The sequence below is a fragment of the Cardiocondyla obscurior genome, linkage group LG28 (genome assembly GCF_019399895.1).
Source record: "Cardiocondyla obscurior isolate alpha-2009 linkage group LG28, Cobs3.1, whole genome shotgun sequence".
NCBI classification, from domain to species: domain Eukaryota; kingdom Metazoa; phylum Arthropoda; class Insecta; order Hymenoptera; family Formicidae; genus Cardiocondyla; species Cardiocondyla obscurior.
The window spans coordinates 1,547,762-1,566,980 of record NC_091891.1 but is presented as its reverse complement, the minus strand read 5'-3'; the positions used below and the strand labels follow the sequence as shown (position 1 = coordinate 1,566,980).

The following is a 19,219-nucleotide window of genomic DNA, read 5'->3' as shown; positions in this document are numbered from 1 at the left end:
AGGCTGTAAAATTAGACGTTCGATCAGCTGAAAACTTGCGCGTACACTTACTCTTTTTTTTTTAAACGTGCGCACCCTTTCCGTCTTTACTTCTCTTTCGCAATGTAATTTTTTTGCTAAAATTAGGGATGTTTTTTTTTAGTAAAAGCGATCGGCAGCTCGCTTTTTGGAATCTGACGTTCCTTTAAAAAGCAAACTCTTTTTTATTTATTATTTAATTTTTTTTTTCTTATTGAAAATCGTTACTGACGTTTCTTAGACACGCGAGTTTCTCAGCGGAGAAATCTCTTTTGCCGAGCTGACGAAATATCAGGCGGGCTGACACAGCGAAAACGGCTTTGCGGCTTTGATGCGCACGGAGCAACATCTTGGTAGCGTTTCATCGCGCGGACGAAACATTGCGTTTTCCACCGGCGCGATGGCCGCATGTTGTTACTGCAAAAGGCGTTCATGCGGAAAATTCTAAACGGCGCTTGGCTCGTTGCGCAGTTTACACGAGCGGCGCGATTTCGCTAACGCGTTATTATCCATTTATTATCCATTCGCAATGATGACTTTGTTAGTAATAGCCGGCGTTAACGGCTCGCTCGATCGTCGTCGACGGTTATATCATTCGTGACTAGTTAGTAATTAGCTTTCATCAGCTGCTAATAGTGGAGATTGTGTACGTAAAAAGATAGATAAATTTATCTCGCGTGTGTTTGTCTGGCGCGAAAAGGAAGATAGAGCGAAGGAGGATCATACGGCATAAAAAGATAAAAAAGAATAATAAAAAAAAAAAAAAAAAAAAACGCTTCGCGAGATGTTTATTCGAACGAAAACGGAGAATAAATGCAGAAAAGATGATCTCTTCCGACAACGTTCGGGACGGGCGAAAGAATTTCCAGAAACCGCTCTTGCGTGATTCATCTTTGAATGCCTCGCTCTTGTGGGTGAATATTCGTGCGGTTCTACCGCCGGCCGTCTTCTTGAAATGCCTGCCGCGAGACCGCAGCTCGCTTGAAAAATATTTAAGGTTTACCGGACGTTTGGAGCGACAGTCGAGCATATATCCCGCGTTATCTTTCCCTGAATAAACAAGCCGCGTCGTGAATCCAGCGCGGAAAAGCGAAACTCGACGCAGATTCCAATTTAGTTTTGATTTTAACCCTCAGTCGGGAGATACAATTTTTGGGCACGCCCAGTTTTTGATTAAAATGCCCTGTTTGCTCAGTAGTCTCTGTAAATTATAACGACAGTTAGAACAAATTTGATTAAAATAATAGTAAAACGATATGAAGTTAATAGTTTCAATAATATTTCTCTGAATTTTGTACCTTTGCGAACACAGTAAATGGTCCGTGTTTAAATATTTAGTTTTATCAGAGGCACTTTGTTAAAAATAATAATGCTACGGGGCGAGTGGTACTTGATTGAATTTTCGCCGGAAAAAAAAAAAAGAAAAAAAAATTCGAGTCTATATTTGTCGCAAGGTCCAACGCTAAAAACTGTTTGACAGTTGATATTTTCTGTAAACAGGCTGCTGGTGTACGTTAGTGAAGCACGAAAACCGACACTGGCGTTTAGTGAATTTAGTGACATTTGATATGCCATTGATGACTGTGTGAGTCATTGACAATTCCAAATTCTTTTGCCTTGTTCCGCGCCGTTTTTACATCGGTGTCACCTGCAGCATTACTCTTTTAGTCTTTTTTTTTAAATATTTTTTTTTATTAAACGCTTGTCTGTCGAAAATATCGAAATGTGATCATTCTTTAAACGGATGATTCATATTGTAAGGATCTCCTGTTATGTTCCCGTCTTTCTACAAATTGTTTTATATAATACTCGCGGAACCGATGTATAAAATCTAACAGAGGGTCACGTAGGTAATTAATAAATCACTTAATAATTATTTTAATTACATATTTGGCGCCTTTATTTCTTTCTCCCTCGAGATTCTCAAATTAGCTGTTTTATTTCGACGATCGCGAAAACGTGCGGCTTTGTCTTCTCTGTAAAAATGTACGAGTGAGGGAAACAGGTTTGCTCGGTGCCCTCGCTCCCTTGGCGACGACAAAACGAGCATCAGCTGTGGACAACGGCGCGCTTGTCGAATAACACTCCACGCGAATTCGGGGCCCTTCAATGGGTGGGTGACCCGCGCAATGAGGGACACGCGTGTCGTTAATATCGTTATGCGCGCGTTATCAGTTTATCAGTTACCTCGCGCGTCGTCTTGTCTCTCGCTCGAGGGTCGTAAACGCGTTCGCCAATTGACTCGTCGCGCGCAAATTTCGCGAAAATTGTCGGCAAATTGCTTTCCGGATTCGCCGATATGTCGCTTCAAATCCGGAATCCTATATAGACCTGTAATGACCCAATTTCGAAGCGGCGCGAGCCAGATTTTTGTCGCACGTGTGCGCGCACACACTCGTAGTCGCATGCCAACAATCGTTATTTTTCGCGCAGCTAAATAAACATGTTCTTTGGGTAATTCGCGAGCCAATGGTTTTTTTTTTTTTTATTTTATTTTATTTTGTACGAGAAAATATATTATCCAATATATAAACTTTAATATTAATTACCGAGATAAGTTTTAAACGTATCCAATTAATAATCTTATCCGATTAAAGTTACAACGGATAAATAAAAATTCAATATCGAGTACGTCGCTTAGTCAATTAATTCGCTGGAAGATTTTCACGGCTTATTAATTTCGCCGATATTATCATTTTCTACATATACGTATAGTTTCTGGTACTGATTGATAGTCCGATTAGCCTGTAAAAGATTAAGATATCGTGATGGAAATGGAACACTCTCCACTGAGAAAACCGCTTGGTTCGTAAATCTAAATGTGCGATAAGACCCGTCCGCTTTTCGTACGCAGTAATCTTCGTGTACGGCAGCCGGAACCGCGATACGTGTTCGAGGACAGGAAGTACGAAATTCCAAACCGTAGGCCACAAAGTGGCACACACGTAAGACCGACCTTCCGGTCCTACCTGAGGGGGGTCTTACCCGCCGTTTCGTTCCCACGGTCACGTCCCACAAAAATTGATCGACTCTTCTGAGAAGAGCGCACTCCGATTCGTCCCCATTGAAGATTCTTCCCGCTTTCTCTCCTTCCCGAGTAAGAACACACCCAAAAGGGTTTGCAACTGCCAAGATCAATATTTTCTCCTCCGGAAAAAAAGAAAAAAAAAAAAGAAAACCTCTGAAGTAAAAAGGGGTGTTAAATTCCAAATTCTTAGGAAGGATCCTTAAGAAACTCAAAAGACTGAATAAGAATCTTCGAAAAAGATTAATTTTCTCAGCTGAGTTGAGCTCTGGAATATCTTGCTTTGTACACAAGTGTAATCCGTTTTTTCCCAGGAGACATATTCTTCTCATTCCTTTGTTGCTTCGCGTCCTGATTACCGGCCCTTTACGTCGAGTCATTCGTGGCCTCGGCGTTGCAGGCGAACTCTTGACGCTCGTGAGCCGCAATTAGGCGTCACTTCCGCTTGTACGGATCAGCTGATTCCCAGCAGCCGCCCAGCTGACTCTCAAATTCTCGTATCTACCTCGCGCGGCGCGCAGCTGTCACCGTCGCGGTAATTTTCCAGTCTTTAACCGGTCCAGGCTTTCAGGCGGAGGCACGCAATTACCGCGTCACGCAAGCTCGCGTATCTCTTTTACCATTAGCGCCGTATAAACAACATTATTAATAAAGCTCCCATCGATTCGCCAGTCTCTCGTGATTTACCTACAAGCGCTATCTCTCGCCGCCGCCGGTCGGTCCGCGTTTTCATCTCGGATGTTTCCTGGAAGAGCCATCCTTAACCACTCCGTTTTACCATCCACGACATTCCGCAAATAATTTTGGAATCGGCGTCTCTTTCCTTACCTTCGTGTTTTGCATTATACGGATGAGTAGGCGCCGTGCTTGCTATGCGCTCGTTCGACAATCGTGTGCAACGAGCACACGGACTCATGTGACGCGATATGACGAGTCTCTGTCTCTCTCTTTCGTGCGCGCGCGCGCGCGCGCCTCATGGGTGCACACGCACGTCCACGCAGGTTCCGAGAGCACGTAGCAACCTGTCTGCTCGGCCGACTCGACGCCGACCGCGCGTCGAGTGACTCAGGACGACAGACTTGCCGGCTGGTCGCGTTGCCGAGCGAAACGAGCCAACGGCACACCGCGTGCAACGCCCTTTCAACCCTGCCCTTGCGTTCGCTTCCTGCACGCGTTTTAATACGTCGGAATCCGACGTGCGCACCGCGTTTACAAATCCGAGGCCTTAATCGGCCGCGCTTTCGCGTTCTCACGTCGCCGCGAGTATATTTGAAAAACTAACACGACGCCTAGCTGCCTCGGCGTTTAATTAAGAAATTAAAAGCCTGAATATCAGCCAGATATCAAGTAATTAAATGCTTTTTAGCTAAATATAAAATTTGGATTAAATAAGAACTGCGTCTACTCGAGCCGAACAACTAATGAAGCTGTTAATTTGAAAGGCACTGGGAGTAATCAGCTGCGGGATTTTTTTTTTTTTTTTATATCTTCGCTACTGCGGTTGATTACGTTACTCGACCGGTAATACGGGAATTAAGGAGACCTTTGATAAGCGTTTTTATTGATTTATTTTATTGCGTTGGTATAGCGGATGCGTAGATGCTCATATCGAGTAAAACCCGATTATTCTGGTCAATATACGTTCGTTCATAAATCAACGGCGCCCCGCGAATCAATAATAGCGAAACGCTGCGCTATTCACGTAATATCGGCGATTCGTTGAATAACCGATGGCTATTGAAGCGAGCGTTTAAATATTAACTATTGTAAAATAGCACAACACGCGAATTGAGATATAAGCCTCGTACGTTACGGTATTTTTCGCGCTTGACAAAATTTAAGTACACAAGGCACGGAGGAAAGAGTTGAATTTCTCTCGAAAACCATTACACCGGAACAATTCGTTCCATCCCGCTAATCGAATAACCGTGAACATTTTTCCTCGGAAAACTGACGTCGATGATCGAGCGCACGTGGAAAAAAAAAAAAGGGAAAAGTTATGCAGTCGAAAATTCCGGCAAATATTCAGAAATTAACATTGGGTCGCGAGAACCGGTTAACACAAATTCACTGTAAATTCGATGGTGAATAGTAATCGACTTCGAGACGGAGTACGCTGCAGTTTACTTTCCAGCCCGTCACGTCGGCTGTGTAATCGTATCGCCGGCGATAAAAATCGTATAGCGTCCCGTCGAAAGTATCGCGCCGGTGTTACCGTCCCGTCGTAAGAGCGAGATGCGTGCGCCCGTCGCCGCGGCAAAACGCATCGCCGCGGCAAAACGCATCGCCGCGCGTTCCGCGCGGCTCGCCACGCTCTCGAGTTGCACCGCCGCGCCGGCTTGTAATGACTGATGCCCACGCGGAATCGCCGGTGATTTCGCGACGTCGTCGGGCGGTCGTCGTCGCGCTAAACTTTCTCCTAGTCGGCTTTTGCCAGATCGAGCCGAGGGGCGTGGTACGTATTAATAATCGACGTTGAATTATCTACCGGCGTTTCCGATATACTTACCTCGTCGGCGATACTTTTCACCGCTGACCGCGGTATCTCGCGGTCGATCGAATCGTTAATCATTTCGGCCCGGGCTCGACGAAACCTCGCCGAATCGGCCCCCGCGATCAATATTAATTGCCCAAGTCGTTCTGATGTAAATATTCCCCGGTGCGGCGCGGATTCACGGCACGCTCGGCGAAAATGTTATAACGGATTTGCGTACATAAGGTCGATTCATCGCGCTGACGTCGTCCTCGGCGTAACGTTCGTTATAGCCGTTACCTCCTTACACTCGCGACCAAGTCCCGGAATACCCCGCCTATATGCGAAAGTCAATACTTAGAGAACCGCGCTCGGTGCAGAAGATTCATCATTCAGAAAATATCGGGAAGAGAGCGAGTTAGTTACTTTTGAAAAATATCGATATTAGAAGACGTTTATTCGAGGATAGGCGCTATCCGTTACTCGTCCAAGGTTAAAAATACAGCTACAAAAGCGTCGCTGGCCGGTAACGCTGCTCAGCGCTGCGTGCAAGTCGTGAGTGAAATTAAACGCGCCTGAGAGACGGAGAGAGCGATCTACGATCGACCCTCCTGGCTTTTTTTCCTTCGAGCGCCCGCGAACAATAGTCCGACGAGAGGCTGGACGTTTTTGCGCGTCCCCGTTTCGCGGTCCGTCACCGTCACGGAGAGAACTTGCCGGGAACGCGGCTCGCGGCATATCCAGAAGGGCCTGGCTGGCAGCGAGGCCTTCTCGACGGTCTCTCTTTCGGTCTAAATGCGTCTAGAATTCCAGCCTCGATCGAGCCTGTACAGGGTGTTCCAGATCTTTTGATCGATCAATCTTCGCCGCACAAAGGCGGAATTATAATTAAATGTCACGGGGTTCGAGCAAAAATGTCATTAACGTGCGAGCTGTTCGCGTTCGCGTCTTAGAGACCGGCCAAGTTCCTCCCATTCTTATTTATAATTCGTAATCGTATCCGTCGGTGCGCCGCGGACGAGAAATTGATTTCGAATCAACCGAGAGAGAATTACCGGCGAAAGGAGCGGCGACAGTTCTGGGACACCGTTTATAAGCGGCGCAGCTGCCTCATTGCTAACCGATGTTTCACGCGACGATATCGATGCCGGCAGCGGAGTGCTCGGGAAACGAGCGTTACTCCTCGGCGATGATTCAGGCGCGCCGCGTCCGGCGAACCGGTCCATTAACCTTTGTCCGGCGTATTGAAGTTTGAAATTGCCTGGAAGATGGATCCCTTCCGAGAGCTCCGAGTAAATAGCGTCCAGTCGTAGATTATCGAAGCCTGCCCGGGACCGAGTATTGCCGTTCAAGTACCGCGCCGTTGGGTACTTATCCGCACTCTCCGCTGTCCTTCGATGTATTCTTCCCCGGCTTTCCTACGCGGCCTGGCTCCGCTGCACGTGCTGGTACCCTGACCTACATTCACACCTACGTGTCTAAGCCTATGTGTCTACGAACGGTCGATCGCGCCGAGCGGTTCGTTCGTACGTTCGGCCGGCGACTCGGCCTGGCAACCGGGCGGCCCGATTTAATATTTTCGAAATTGCGGAGCCTAGTCCGGCGCCATCGCCTCCGGCTGCCCTACATTTCGTTCTCGCCTCTACGCTCTTACGCTCCGTATCACAGGGCATACCTTCGGACCTGTTGCGCTCCTCTGCGCAGACCGGAGAGGCTCTGGTTTCCTCCTCACCGCTCGAATCAGATAGCAGCGGGTCGCGCGAGCGAGCGCGAGGCAGACGCTCTTAGCGGAACGTGGAAGCGAAAGCATTCACCGGATCGCGATAAAATGCAGTTACGACGCTGTCGGGATCCTCCTCGAGGCCTCTCGAACGCGAGAGAGCGATCAAGCTTGCCGTTTTTCTTCGTCTACTCTTTTTCTTTTTCTTTCTTTTTTTTTTTTTTTTTTCTTTTTTTTCCATAATCTTTCAACTCTGAACGTATTTACGATTGCCTTTATCAGACGCGCGCGTGACGAAGTGCGAGTTAATTCGCAATCATTTTTTAATTAATGGTTACATTATTATTGTGCACTTTTCACAGTCGATGATATATCTAGGTCGATCGCGTACACTCCTTTTTTTTTTTTTTATTTACCCCCGTCGCTATCGGTTTCGCTTGCGACGCTGCTCGCCGATGCCCAGGACGCGATCGTGGCGCGCATTAAAATTCTCGCTGCGAAAAGAGACACCCATTTCCGTAAGGTGAAGACTTGGCGAAACACGGCACGGTTTGTTCGCGAACTTCGTCGTTTTGAAATACACTTCGGATCTGCTTACGTTACTGCTTGCGGAACATTAATATGCAATATCGCCAGCTGAAACTGAAACTCTTCTTCCCTATTAATCCTCACGGTATACCTTTAACGCGACGGAAACGGGCTTTTCTGACATTTGTATATTTTCAAAGCGCTCACCCGTGATAAACTGGATATGAAAGAAACATTATGAATTTTATTTTACTAGGACGCGCTAGAGCGAGAGAGTGCTTTGCGTTAAATTTAGATAGAGATGTCGCTATCAAGATATAGCGTCCAATAATCATGCATTATTGAGGAAGGACGATCGAATCGAAGTGCAAACGCGTGCTCGCGTTTCACCGTAAAGCTTCTTTGTTACCTCGTCGTCGCTTAAAGACGATCGAAATTGAATTCGTCTAAGATCCGCCGACGCATTCGGTGGCGGTATGTTTTCCATTAAATACGAGAAGCCTGGTGGGAGCGCGAGTGTTAATTACACCCAGCCCTTCATTATCTCTGTCCCTGGCTGACTTACGCGAGGGTGAAAATGGGTCGCGCGATATCGCGCGACGTACGCCATTTCTATCGCGTTTATTTCCCGGCGATAGATTATTCGGTTAATTTCGAGTCAATAAGAATCGCGGGGCTCGTTCCACTTTTGTCGCAATTATGTTTTTATCGCGACAGATTTTCCGGCCATTTCGCAGCTCTCCTTTCAATCGAAAAGACAGCTTACATATTTCACCAATCGGCGATCAATTAGAATTATTTATTATTATTTTCTTTTATTGTACATTAAATGATTGGAGAATTTTTTTACTAAATATAACGCGGTAAAAGTAGGACATCCTGGTAATGAAAAGGTAATAAAAGGGTAGGAGAGGCGGATCGGAGAGCTCCTAATGAGGTGAAGTCGGAATGCAGTACGTCTCGTATTACTGTTGACGCGTAAACATCAAATACACATTCGTTTCATATGTATTTTAGGTGGATACATATTTTTTTTGATGATTCTCACGACTATAAAAAGATCCGAGCGTCCTTCATTCTTTTTCAAAATTTAATATAATGTTATTCTATGTTCATAAAATTTTAATATTTCACTAATTACATGTCGTGTTAGAATTTCAAAAGTTCACCCGGAATTGGACGAGAAATGAGGTTTTCTTACCCGGGGCAAATAAATCAACAGCCGTTCTAATAACGCGATGATCGATCCGCTGTTCTCTCTTTTCTTTCATCTCGGGCCGTTCTTCCGCGGACCTTCGACATTCTTCAACGCGCGTATTAACCCTTCGTCGTCGTCGCAACTCGAGTCTAAAAATAGCCCTGCGCGGTCCTCAGGTGACGGATCGTCGGAAATTACCGAGTTCTTAAATCGGTGTCGAACTTCCGCGTTAATAAATACGACGTCCTATTTTCGCCGCAGGCATAGCCGTAATCCGTATTATTGGCTCTCTCTGGCTCAAATTAATTTAATAGAACTGTTGCCACGCCACAGACGCGTCTGTCGCGTATATCGGAAAACACCGTCGAGCAGAGAAGCGAGTCCTTTGGTGAATAGGACGGATTTTCCATTGATCTTTCATCGCATATTATACCTTTGATATTTATTAACCGATTAAAAAAAAAAAAAAAGAAATTTTATTATCTATAATAAGCTAGATACTAATTACTTGATACACATACGGAGCACTTTCTCCAACAAATTGTAATTTCTCTTTCACGATTTTTTTCCTTTTTTTTTTTTCACTGAACATCCGAACGTACGATTTCTGTAATAATCTCGAAATAATATTTTTCTCGCAGTCTGCATTAAGAATAAATATCGAAGCGCGGCGGAAATAATTTGTATTTTAACACAGCTCGGTGGCTCTTGGCGTCAACAGTCTCGTCGAATTGCACGTGTCGTCCGATTCGATGTTTCGCTCGCAACACCTGCGGTGCCTCTTTACTATCGTTCGCCTCGTCGCTCTAACACGGTTTTCCGTTGCTCGCCTTAGTGCCCTCGGGAACCATCGACCGTACCTACCACGTCTTTTCTCTTTTGCTCGCAGCTCGCAGCGTCGAGCGTTGCCTTGCCAGTTCGTACCATTTCACGGCGGACAGCTGCCCCTAGTAACGGTCGGAGAAGACATACGTCGACTGCCGAGGGATTCTCAAGGTCCTACGTCGGTCTGCGATGTTTTCGGAATTATCCTCTCCCTAGCGCTCTCCATTATGCATTCCCCTACAGCGAAAGAGCTACCTCGCAATGATAACGTTACAAAGAAACCGCAAAGAAATGGTACAATTACAATCTAATAAAACGTAATAAATCGGGCGGAGAGGAAGGCAGGAAATCGTTGTCGGGGATATATTTATCTTCAGGGGATTTTGCGAGATAAAAGATCTGATTCAAAGAATCACGCTACCTGCTCTCGACGGCGCGCATTTATTTTACTTTTATTACGCGAATCTTCTTTTCCACGCGGAACAGGGGGATTGGATTGTATCGCTAACAAATCTTTATCCACCGAATTATTTTATACGCTAGAATAATAGTTCCATGTTTTACCAGCTCATGCTCCTTTTCCTCGGTCTTGCTGGACGGGCCGTGTTTTCACTGCGGTTTCGCAGCTGAGCATCCTGATGACGCAACGCTACGCAGCAGCGACGTTATTGCGCCAAATCTGTACGCTCGTTCTGCTCAATAACAGCGAAATATTCGGGACGTTAATACGTTGCAGCACGGTGATAACGGAATAATTGCGCGATAAGGCGTGAAATAATTATTTGCTTGAAACTAATTCGGGCGCAACGATCGAGGGGCTTGATATCATATTTGCATACCGCAACCGCGAGGTCCTTCCTTCTCATACTGTTTATTTATATCGTTGAAACTTGGACATCTTGGCGGCGACAAAGTTTCGTTACCTAAGAGAACCCCCCAAGTTTCGTTAGGTAACGAAAGTACGGAGCCTCTCGTACGCTTTCACGGCGTTTCGCGAGTCGTACAGGTCTAGGCACTTACAATTAGTGATTGTGCGCGAATTGCAGGCGCGGGGAATCGATATGATAAATGAATACGATATTAATTCTCATTTCTCGATTTCCGCCGTCGTCGCTGCCGCGCAAGTCGGCGGTATTTCAGTTACAATTACTTCGTAACGGCAAACTGCGTTGCAACTTGATGAAACAATCCCGTGCGTCTTTGATTATCTTCGCAGAAGCCGCGCTATCAATCTCCGATAGAACACGCGTGCGAAATCGCACGATAATGCGGCGGATTCTTTTTAATCGCGCGACTTCTTTCGCTTGGCTCTTCTGCCGTTTCCTGTAATTAACATGCCGCGGTGGTATTCTTGCAAATAAAATATATGAATACTTGACGAGTTTAGTGCTATTGGTTTCTCGTTTTATGGCCGCGGAAACGAGTGCCGCGGCTGACAAAGCGAGAAGTGATTTCAGTTAAACTCATTACGCGTGCATCGCTACGTTTTTTTTTTCGTTTGCGCAAGCTCATATTGTTGCTAGGCTTCCAGCTAAAAATAATGAATGAGAAATATTAGTTATTTACAATTTCACGTCGGTGCATTATCGATTTACTTCTTCAACGTCGCAATTTGCCCGGTTGATTGTCGCGCGATATCGATCCTTTCCGAAATTTCCGACGGCAGGTATTACTGTAACTGGAGTCATCAGCCGCAGCGTCGTAATAATAGAATAAACGGTTCCGAAACGACGAGCAGCGAAACGGAACGAAACTCGCGTATTGCGGAATCGAAATTATTTCTCAAAATAAAACGGCACGGTTGCGAAATGATTCAAGTACGTTTGATATAATAATATTAATTTATTTCTCGATTCTTGAAAAATTGACAATTAATATTTAACATACGAAATAAATTTTCAGAAGTTAAAATTCAGTTTTTAATTTAATTCTTAAATCTTCTATTTTTATAAAATTTATTTTTGTCTGTTTCATTCAATATTACTAGAAAATAAATAAATTAAAAAAAAAATGGTTTAAGTTTCTACCTGCAACACACTCGCGATTACGATTGCAGCAAACGTTGACGAAAATTCATTTTAATGGACTCGTGCCAAGTATCAAAATGAAATACATTGATGCCTAAGTACTTATACGATGCGAGTGATCTAATCTCGTGCTGCAGCCTCAAGGTGCATGATTAACTTGGCACAAGATCATCAAAACAAATGTCCGCTATAACTTGAGTCTAAACCGATCCTTACGTTCGTCTGCATCGCACGATAAATTATCTACCGTAAGACGAGAAGCGTTAGAACTTAAAACGTCTAATCATTTTCTAATCGTCATCGAGCACGCTCGACGATTAGAGCAATCTGCGCTAAGCTCCGAGGAGGATATTGGCTTCTATATATTTTTCCATCCGGAGAAAATTGTGGCGATTATATGTATATCGTTTCTCCGCGTAAAGTTTTTTCTCTCTCTTTTTTTTTTTTTTTCTCCTGCCACTTTCGCCACTCCGCTTTGCAATTCCAGCCAGGCCGGAGTGCGCGAGATGCCCCGAGGCGTCACGCACTTTCTCCCGGACGCTTTTCCGGTGGATGCGGAGTAGTGAAAGGGTTAATTCACCCACGCGCGCGGTAGGGATGTTACCCTCGGCGAAGGGATGCACGTGCGTGTGTGCATTTTGCACGCCGTGGCGCGCTTTCCTCTGCCCTAGCCGGCTCCAATCCTTTCACCGTCCTCTTTGTCTTTCTCATTGTCTCCGCGTGCTCGTGCGTTAATCGCAGATTAAGCCGGAAAGGGAGAGGAGAAGGTGGACGTGGAGACGGGCGAAAAGAAGACGACAAGGGGTGGGATCAGGGCCGGGTTTCCCATTAGCAGAGCTGCTGTGATAGTGGAGTTAGCAGGCGAAGTTTATCTCTTATTGTTATCTTTAGCGAAGACCTTTCGAAAACAAGCGGAAAGTAAAAGCTAAATTGCGCGATATGAAGCGACGTGAGAAAAGCTCGGCGGTTTCAACAATTTAATCGGTAATTCGCCGTTGTATAGGTCTATTAAAAAAATTAATTCCTCCGTGCTATTATCGTCTCTCTATCAATTTTGAAAATTTAAAGGCTCTTCGGGGTCTTCTTCAGGTCATTCACTTTATCGGTTTTGCGATCGTCGAAATAAGCTTGGTTAATTCCTAGAGAAGACCCTGGGCCCGTCGCTCCCTCCGGCAGGATGTGAAGACCCTTTTCGATTCCGGTGTCGTTTTTTTCGTCTGACGGGTCTCCGTGCGGGCTCGGTGTCAGGTCGATAGTTTTCCACGCTCTCTGCCGCGACAATTTTTGCCCGTGCGCCTCGCCGTACGGCGCCCGTTCGCACCGGTAAGACTGGTTATATCCACCAAGAGTGGCCGCCCGATGAAAGGATCCTCTCGGTAGCTCTTTACGGCCGAGGTCGATCGATCGTTCGCTTAACGCGAACACCTCGGACGCGCCGTGCAAAAGTGCACCCATTATTTCGCGTACGCAACACTATTTCGCACCGCGAGACGTATTCGCGTCATTATCAGTATCGCTCGATCACCGACGTGAACGATATATCTCGGATACGATTACCTGTTCGCCTGTGAAAATAATTGATTCGATATCCTGTGGAATTAAAAAAAAAAAAAATCTGTTCACGGGAAGTCCGAGATAGCACGCGGCCTCGGGTGATTGAATAATGTCGATTTCCTTATTGTACGTATATTCTTGCAATTAGAAGCGGCAGTAATAACATATAAAATTTATGTAACATAAAGTAAGGGAACTACGGAGACTTCTGTAACACGGAAGACTTGGGGAAAGATCGTCCCGATAGACGCGTGCGTAAACTTAATACAGTAAAACTGCAATAGAATGCTAGCTCGTTTGAAATTTCTTTTATATATAACATCATATACGTTTTCGTAAGCGAGTGTTTGAAGCGCCTTGTACGATACGTCAATCTATTCTAAAAAAAAAAGAAAAAAGAATCTAAAAGATTTAGGGTCGATATGGCTGTCGATCGATATTGATATCTTTATGATATCTGTACCGACGGTGTCATCGGCATTATTTGTTGAGAAAGCCACCACGGGTCCTTCGCGGTCGCAGGATCGAGAGGTGGCGATGCGACAGCTGGTCCTACGTAAGGGCGTGGTCACCTTTATCCGAAATAATCGGCGGCGCGCATCTGCGAGCGAGAGAGCCGGGAATAAAGAAGAGGCACACGGCGGTCGCGTTAATTACCGCGAAAGTATCGAACCGCTAATTGCAGAACGCGCGAGCGAGCGAGCGAGCGAGTCCATTGACCTTCGCTTTTGGCGAAGAGTTTCGTTCGTTCGTTCGTGCGTTCCGGCCCGCATCCTTTATGTCTCCGCAGGTAGGCAGGTAGAGGTGCGCAAGTGGCCGCAGGAATGTGCTTTCGTTGGAGCGACGAGGCCCCCGAGTGCTCTTCATTTTTCTCACGTGGACGTCAAGCGGCGTCAACGACGCGTGATATTATCCTCCGTCGTCGGTTTATGGCTACCGTGCGTCATCCGGATAAGAGACTTGCTCGCGAATAGAACTGAGAAACGTTCCGTGCACTCGCATGATTAAAAGAAAAAGAAAATGGGGGTGGAGGGAGAGGGAGGAAAGAGCGAAGAGAAACGCATGATTCGCCTCGCCGGCTAATTTCGAGAGATAAAATTCTCGATTCTTTTAGGCGAATCCTAAGGAGGATTCGAGGGATTTAAACGATAAGACTTCGCCAGCTTTCCTCCGCGTCTCTCTTATCGGCGCAGTACAGTCCTCGCTGCTTTCGTTATCTTCCCTTTTTTGTTATCCTATTCTCCTCGAGTGCAAGACGCGCCGCGTCCGCCTGACGGTCGCAGCTCTTCGGTTTGTGTATAGCGAAACAAGAAAAACACGGTGCTTAGTGCACGGCGCGTTTTATTTATTAGATTCGCGGCGAAGCCTTTGCGGACAAAATTAAACCGCGACGCAAAATTGAATTTTCTACTTTGGTCGGCTTCTGTGTGTGTCCGGCGAAGTTGGCTGCTGCGTATTTCTCCGTAAGTCACGTGCAGATCATAATGCCGCGTGCAGTGCGTGTTTGTGAAGCCAAATTCGATATTAAATGCTGGATATCATTAAAAAGAACTTTCCTCTTCGTGATTCATAGAGAGTAGAAACGATTCGTATGTTTATCACTTCATTATCTTTACTTACAGATTCGTATCGTAATTGTACGATGTACTTCGTTGCTTTTTTTCTCGTCTTCCTAGATTCGAATTGCTGTTTTTATTGCTATTTACATTTGTAATAACGCCGGAGAAAGATTTTTAGCGAAATTACTTTAATCTAATAATTAATTAAGCCGACACGATACAGTCAGTATTTTTTTATATGCGGAAGACAAAATTATCTTTATAAATAAACGCACATCATTTTTCTTCGTATTTTCGAGTAATATAATTGAACAGATCCTTTGCTCATTGGCATAATTTATGTTGACGAAATCGTACCTGCCGTACTTGCCAAAGAGAATTTATTTTTAATCAGCACTTAAATCGTAAATTTAAACCCGACAGCTTACCGCGATCGCGGCGCTATTGCTATCCGATTGCACACTTCGAAAACAGCGTAAATGATCGGGTTAATTGCTATATACATGATTTGCGTTAAGCGGAACATCATTCCGGTAAGTTTGTGCGAGAATTTCACAGCCGACGAGCGTAATTCCACAGTGACCGCGCGAACCGCAGCCGTTCTCGACGATCTAATTTTCTCACGTTGACTGCAATCAGTAGCAGCCGGGGAGCTATCGCCCGGCATTTAATTATCGCGCAATCATATTGTCATCGGGCCGTAATATCCATGAAACATCACGTGGTGGCTCTCGTGCAATCGTACCAGTACGCTGCTCTACGCGAATTGAATCGGTTCCTTTGGAAGGGAAAATTACGCGCTCAAAACCTTGATGCAATAACTCGGCTTATCGCTCACCCCCTTATAATTTATTCCCGCGTCCTCTTCTTTACCCTCCCCCCTCCCCTTCTTCCGACTATCATTTCATTTGTAATGCTTATCGACCGTTCTTTCTCTTTACAGGGAAGAACCTGTACAATAATGAGCACGTAGCAATTAAAATGGTGAGTAAGAATGTACTTTACGTAACTGCGATACGTGAAAAACTCGACGCTCTTCCACTGACTGTCCACTCGTTCGTGTTGCAGGAACCAATGAAGTCAAAGGCACCACAGCTACATTTAGAATATAGGTTTTACAAATTATTAGGTACACATGGTGAGTATTTACTTTCCTAATTATTTCCGAACTTCGTGCAATAAGATTGAAAATATCAATTCATAAATACATAGTATATAAAAAAAAAAAGTAACGAGTAAAAAAATAAAAAATAAAAAATAAAAAATTGCTAATTAATTAAAAGTGTATATAAAGAAAAAGAAAAGAAGTAACGTATTTGTGTTGAAATATGTAGACAGTTTGTAAAGAGTGACGGAAAAGTGTAAGGTAGATTATTAATTCTACGACATCCGAGATAAGTTGATAATAAATCTCGAACTAATGTTCTCGATACTTGAAAATTAATCTTTCGCCGATGACGCTGCGGGAAAATATCCGACAGCGGCTGGGACCGAGTTTGCACAATTTGACGCGATACGTAATCTACTTCAATTTTCATACGATCTCGGCTAGCTAAATCTCATGTGAGACAATCGCGCAAGGTAATTTCTGCACGCTCGACTAAAGCTCGGCGCAAATTACCGTCACGAATTGAGATTGTATCGGAAACGTACATCTCGTGTGTCATGCCTGTAGAAATAAACGTACCGGGTTTTTCATATGCAAGCCGTGCCGCGTTATCTTTTAACGACTAATTTTTAGAGCACGATTATTAATAAAACTTTTTTTATGACGAAATTATTAAGATCGTCATTCGTAGCAATTTTACTATTTTTAATATCACACGTGGCGAATATTGAACGCTTAATAACCTCTTTTTTTTTTATATGTATAAACAGTGACATTTCTCTTAAGTCTCGTGCTGTTTCCAGTCATTTTACAATTATTCCCGACGGTAACAATATTTCTGAATAATTTATCGAGAGAATTATCATGTGGCGAAAGCATTAAGTCACGTTCCATTGGGAATTTTACATATTCTGTAAAGTTGGGCGTGAAAAGTGCACGCGAAATATCATAGTTCAGGATAATGCAAAAACTTTTTCGCGCAAACTTCTGTCCCGTATAATTTTTGTTCACATCTCTCGCGTTTGCGTGCGCGCAAAGCCAGCTAGAAATTAATCGGAAAGCTCTGAAAATCACCGTATGTACGGTCATTTTTGGCCTTGTCGGTAGCGAGATCTTTTTTTCACCGTCGTAGAGTTATATCTGCCTGATCTGCGAACGTCACTTTTATTTAATTTTTACGCGACCCGCTGCGACAAACTGATGATATCGCGCTGGGGGTAATTTGGGGTGTGATCTGCTTTTGTCGATCGGTATAGTTCATAACACACATATAGAGGGTATACCGGAGGTGTACTACTTCGGCCCGTGTGGGAAGTACAACGCCCTGGTGATGGAGCTCCTCGGTCCGAGCCTTGAGGACCTCTTCGACCTCTGCGGCAGGAGGTTTACCCTCAAGACCGTTCTCAACATTGCCACACAGCTCGTAAGTCGCATTACTGTAACACTTTCGGTCTGCAGAACTAACTCTCAAACACCGCACTTAGGAGATCGATCTCAAACACTTGGGCGGTTTGAAGTCTGGCCAAACTCCACAGACATCGATCGTCTGGCGTCATGCTGTTTCTTTTTAAATTTGTTCTTTTTATTATCTTTGAAATTTAAAAAAATCTTAAATAAGAAAGTTGCGATAAATATTTTCAAATTGTCACAAGTGAATTATATATATTTTATTATTTATAAATAATTTTTATTACCGAATTAGGCAGAATTTTATTTATTGAGTGGAATAAGGTGTATAAATATGGTATTTTCTTTCTCTTTGCAGCTCCATAGGATAGAATACGTTCATAGTCGGCATTTGATATACCGCGACATCAAGCCGGAAAATTTTCTGATAGGACGATCCACTACTAAGCGGGAAAAAATCATTCACATAATCGATTTTGGACTAGCCAAAGAATATATAGATCTGGAGACGAACAAGCACATACCGTATCGGGAGCACAAGAGTCTCACCGGCACGGCACGTTACATGAGCATTAACACGCATCTTGGCAAAGGTAACGGACGTTTACTTTTGTTTCGCCGTGCACGTATGTGTGTGCGCGCGTAGCGAATGCACGCTGCATAACGAACCGCCACGTGCTAAGCCATCGCTGGCTCGAGAGAAAGCGCGGCTAGTGCTTTAATCTTCAGCAGATATTATAGACTCTTTTAAATCTCAAGTAACATAAATTGAAGTTATTTAAAATTTAATCTTTTAAATATGGAATTACGCAGACATCTGCGGTACGCCAAAGGCCTCGCTCGCTGAGAAATCAAGCCCCCTGCGAGTATATCATTTTTGTAACGCGCTTAGAATTTTTCTCCGGAATTGTTTCGGGTCTTTTATACGTCGGGGACGGCGCGTAATTAAATTTTCCATTATGTAGATAATGCTGAAAGCTATGCGCGGGTACATAAAAGGTATATTTTATTCTAAACAGAGCAAAGCAGAAGGGACGACCTGGAGGCATTAGGCCACATGTTCATGTACTTTTTGCGCGGCAGCCTGCCGTGGCAAGGGCTGAAGGCCGACACGCTGAAAGAACGTTACCAGAAGATCGGCGACACGAAACGAGCGACGCCAATCGAGGTACTCTGCGACGGCCATCCCGAGGAAATGGCCACGTATCTGCGCTACGTACGCAGGCTGGACTTCTTCGAGACGCCGGATTACGAATACTTGAGGAAGCTCTTCCACGACCTGTACGAAAGACGTGGCTTCGTCAACGACGGCGAGTTCGACTGGACCGGCAAGACGATGGTACGTGTCGAGTAATCGCGACGGCCCTTTGCATTTTTATTCATTCTGCACGTTGTGCAAAAAGCTTTTGCAACAGCTTTTTCGGCGAATGTCACGTATGCGCGTTTCTCTCTATCATAATATATATTACGATAATCTACGAATGTTGTGACGTTAATACGTGTGCATGTTAACTTGTTTATTATATTGGAAAATACCAATGATAACGGCCGCCGCTTTATTGAGAGAAAATAATTCGATGATTGAACCGTGATCTTGCATTGACGTTATCTATAAATTTTTTTTCTGTTTTGTAATGTAACAAACGAGGATTTTATCGCCTGCGTCATTTATTTGTGAGCAATCTTATAATTAGAAAGTCTTTACGAAGCACTTTTCATCAAAACATTCTTTTGATCTTTGAAATGTAACGATGATATTAATGCATCAATATACTTG

At 44.5% G+C, this 19,219-nt stretch overlaps 1 protein-coding gene across 9 annotated transcripts in view; it reads left to right on the top strand.

Annotated features, from left to right (window-relative positions):
* Positions 1-19,219, top strand: part of Gish (casein kinase I gish) — a 32,636-nt gene that overhangs the window by 3,419 nt on the left and 9,998 nt on the right. For 6 of the 9 annotated variants that reach the window (XM_070673338.1, XM_070673336.1, XM_070673335.1 and 3 more), the window contains exons 2-6: positions 15,871-15,911; positions 15,996-16,065; positions 17,292-17,458; positions 17,801-18,035; positions 18,462-18,781. In XM_070673338.1, coding sequence (XP_070529439.1) covers positions 15,871-15,911; positions 15,996-16,065; positions 17,292-17,458; positions 17,801-18,035; positions 18,462-18,781 — 833 coding nt within the window. The remainder of the gene's footprint in view (positions 1-15,870; positions 15,912-15,995; positions 16,066-17,291; positions 17,459-17,800; positions 18,036-18,461; positions 18,782-19,219) is intronic. The other 3 variants (XM_070673343.1, XM_070673337.1, XM_070673342.1) reach the window with 1 other exon arrangement.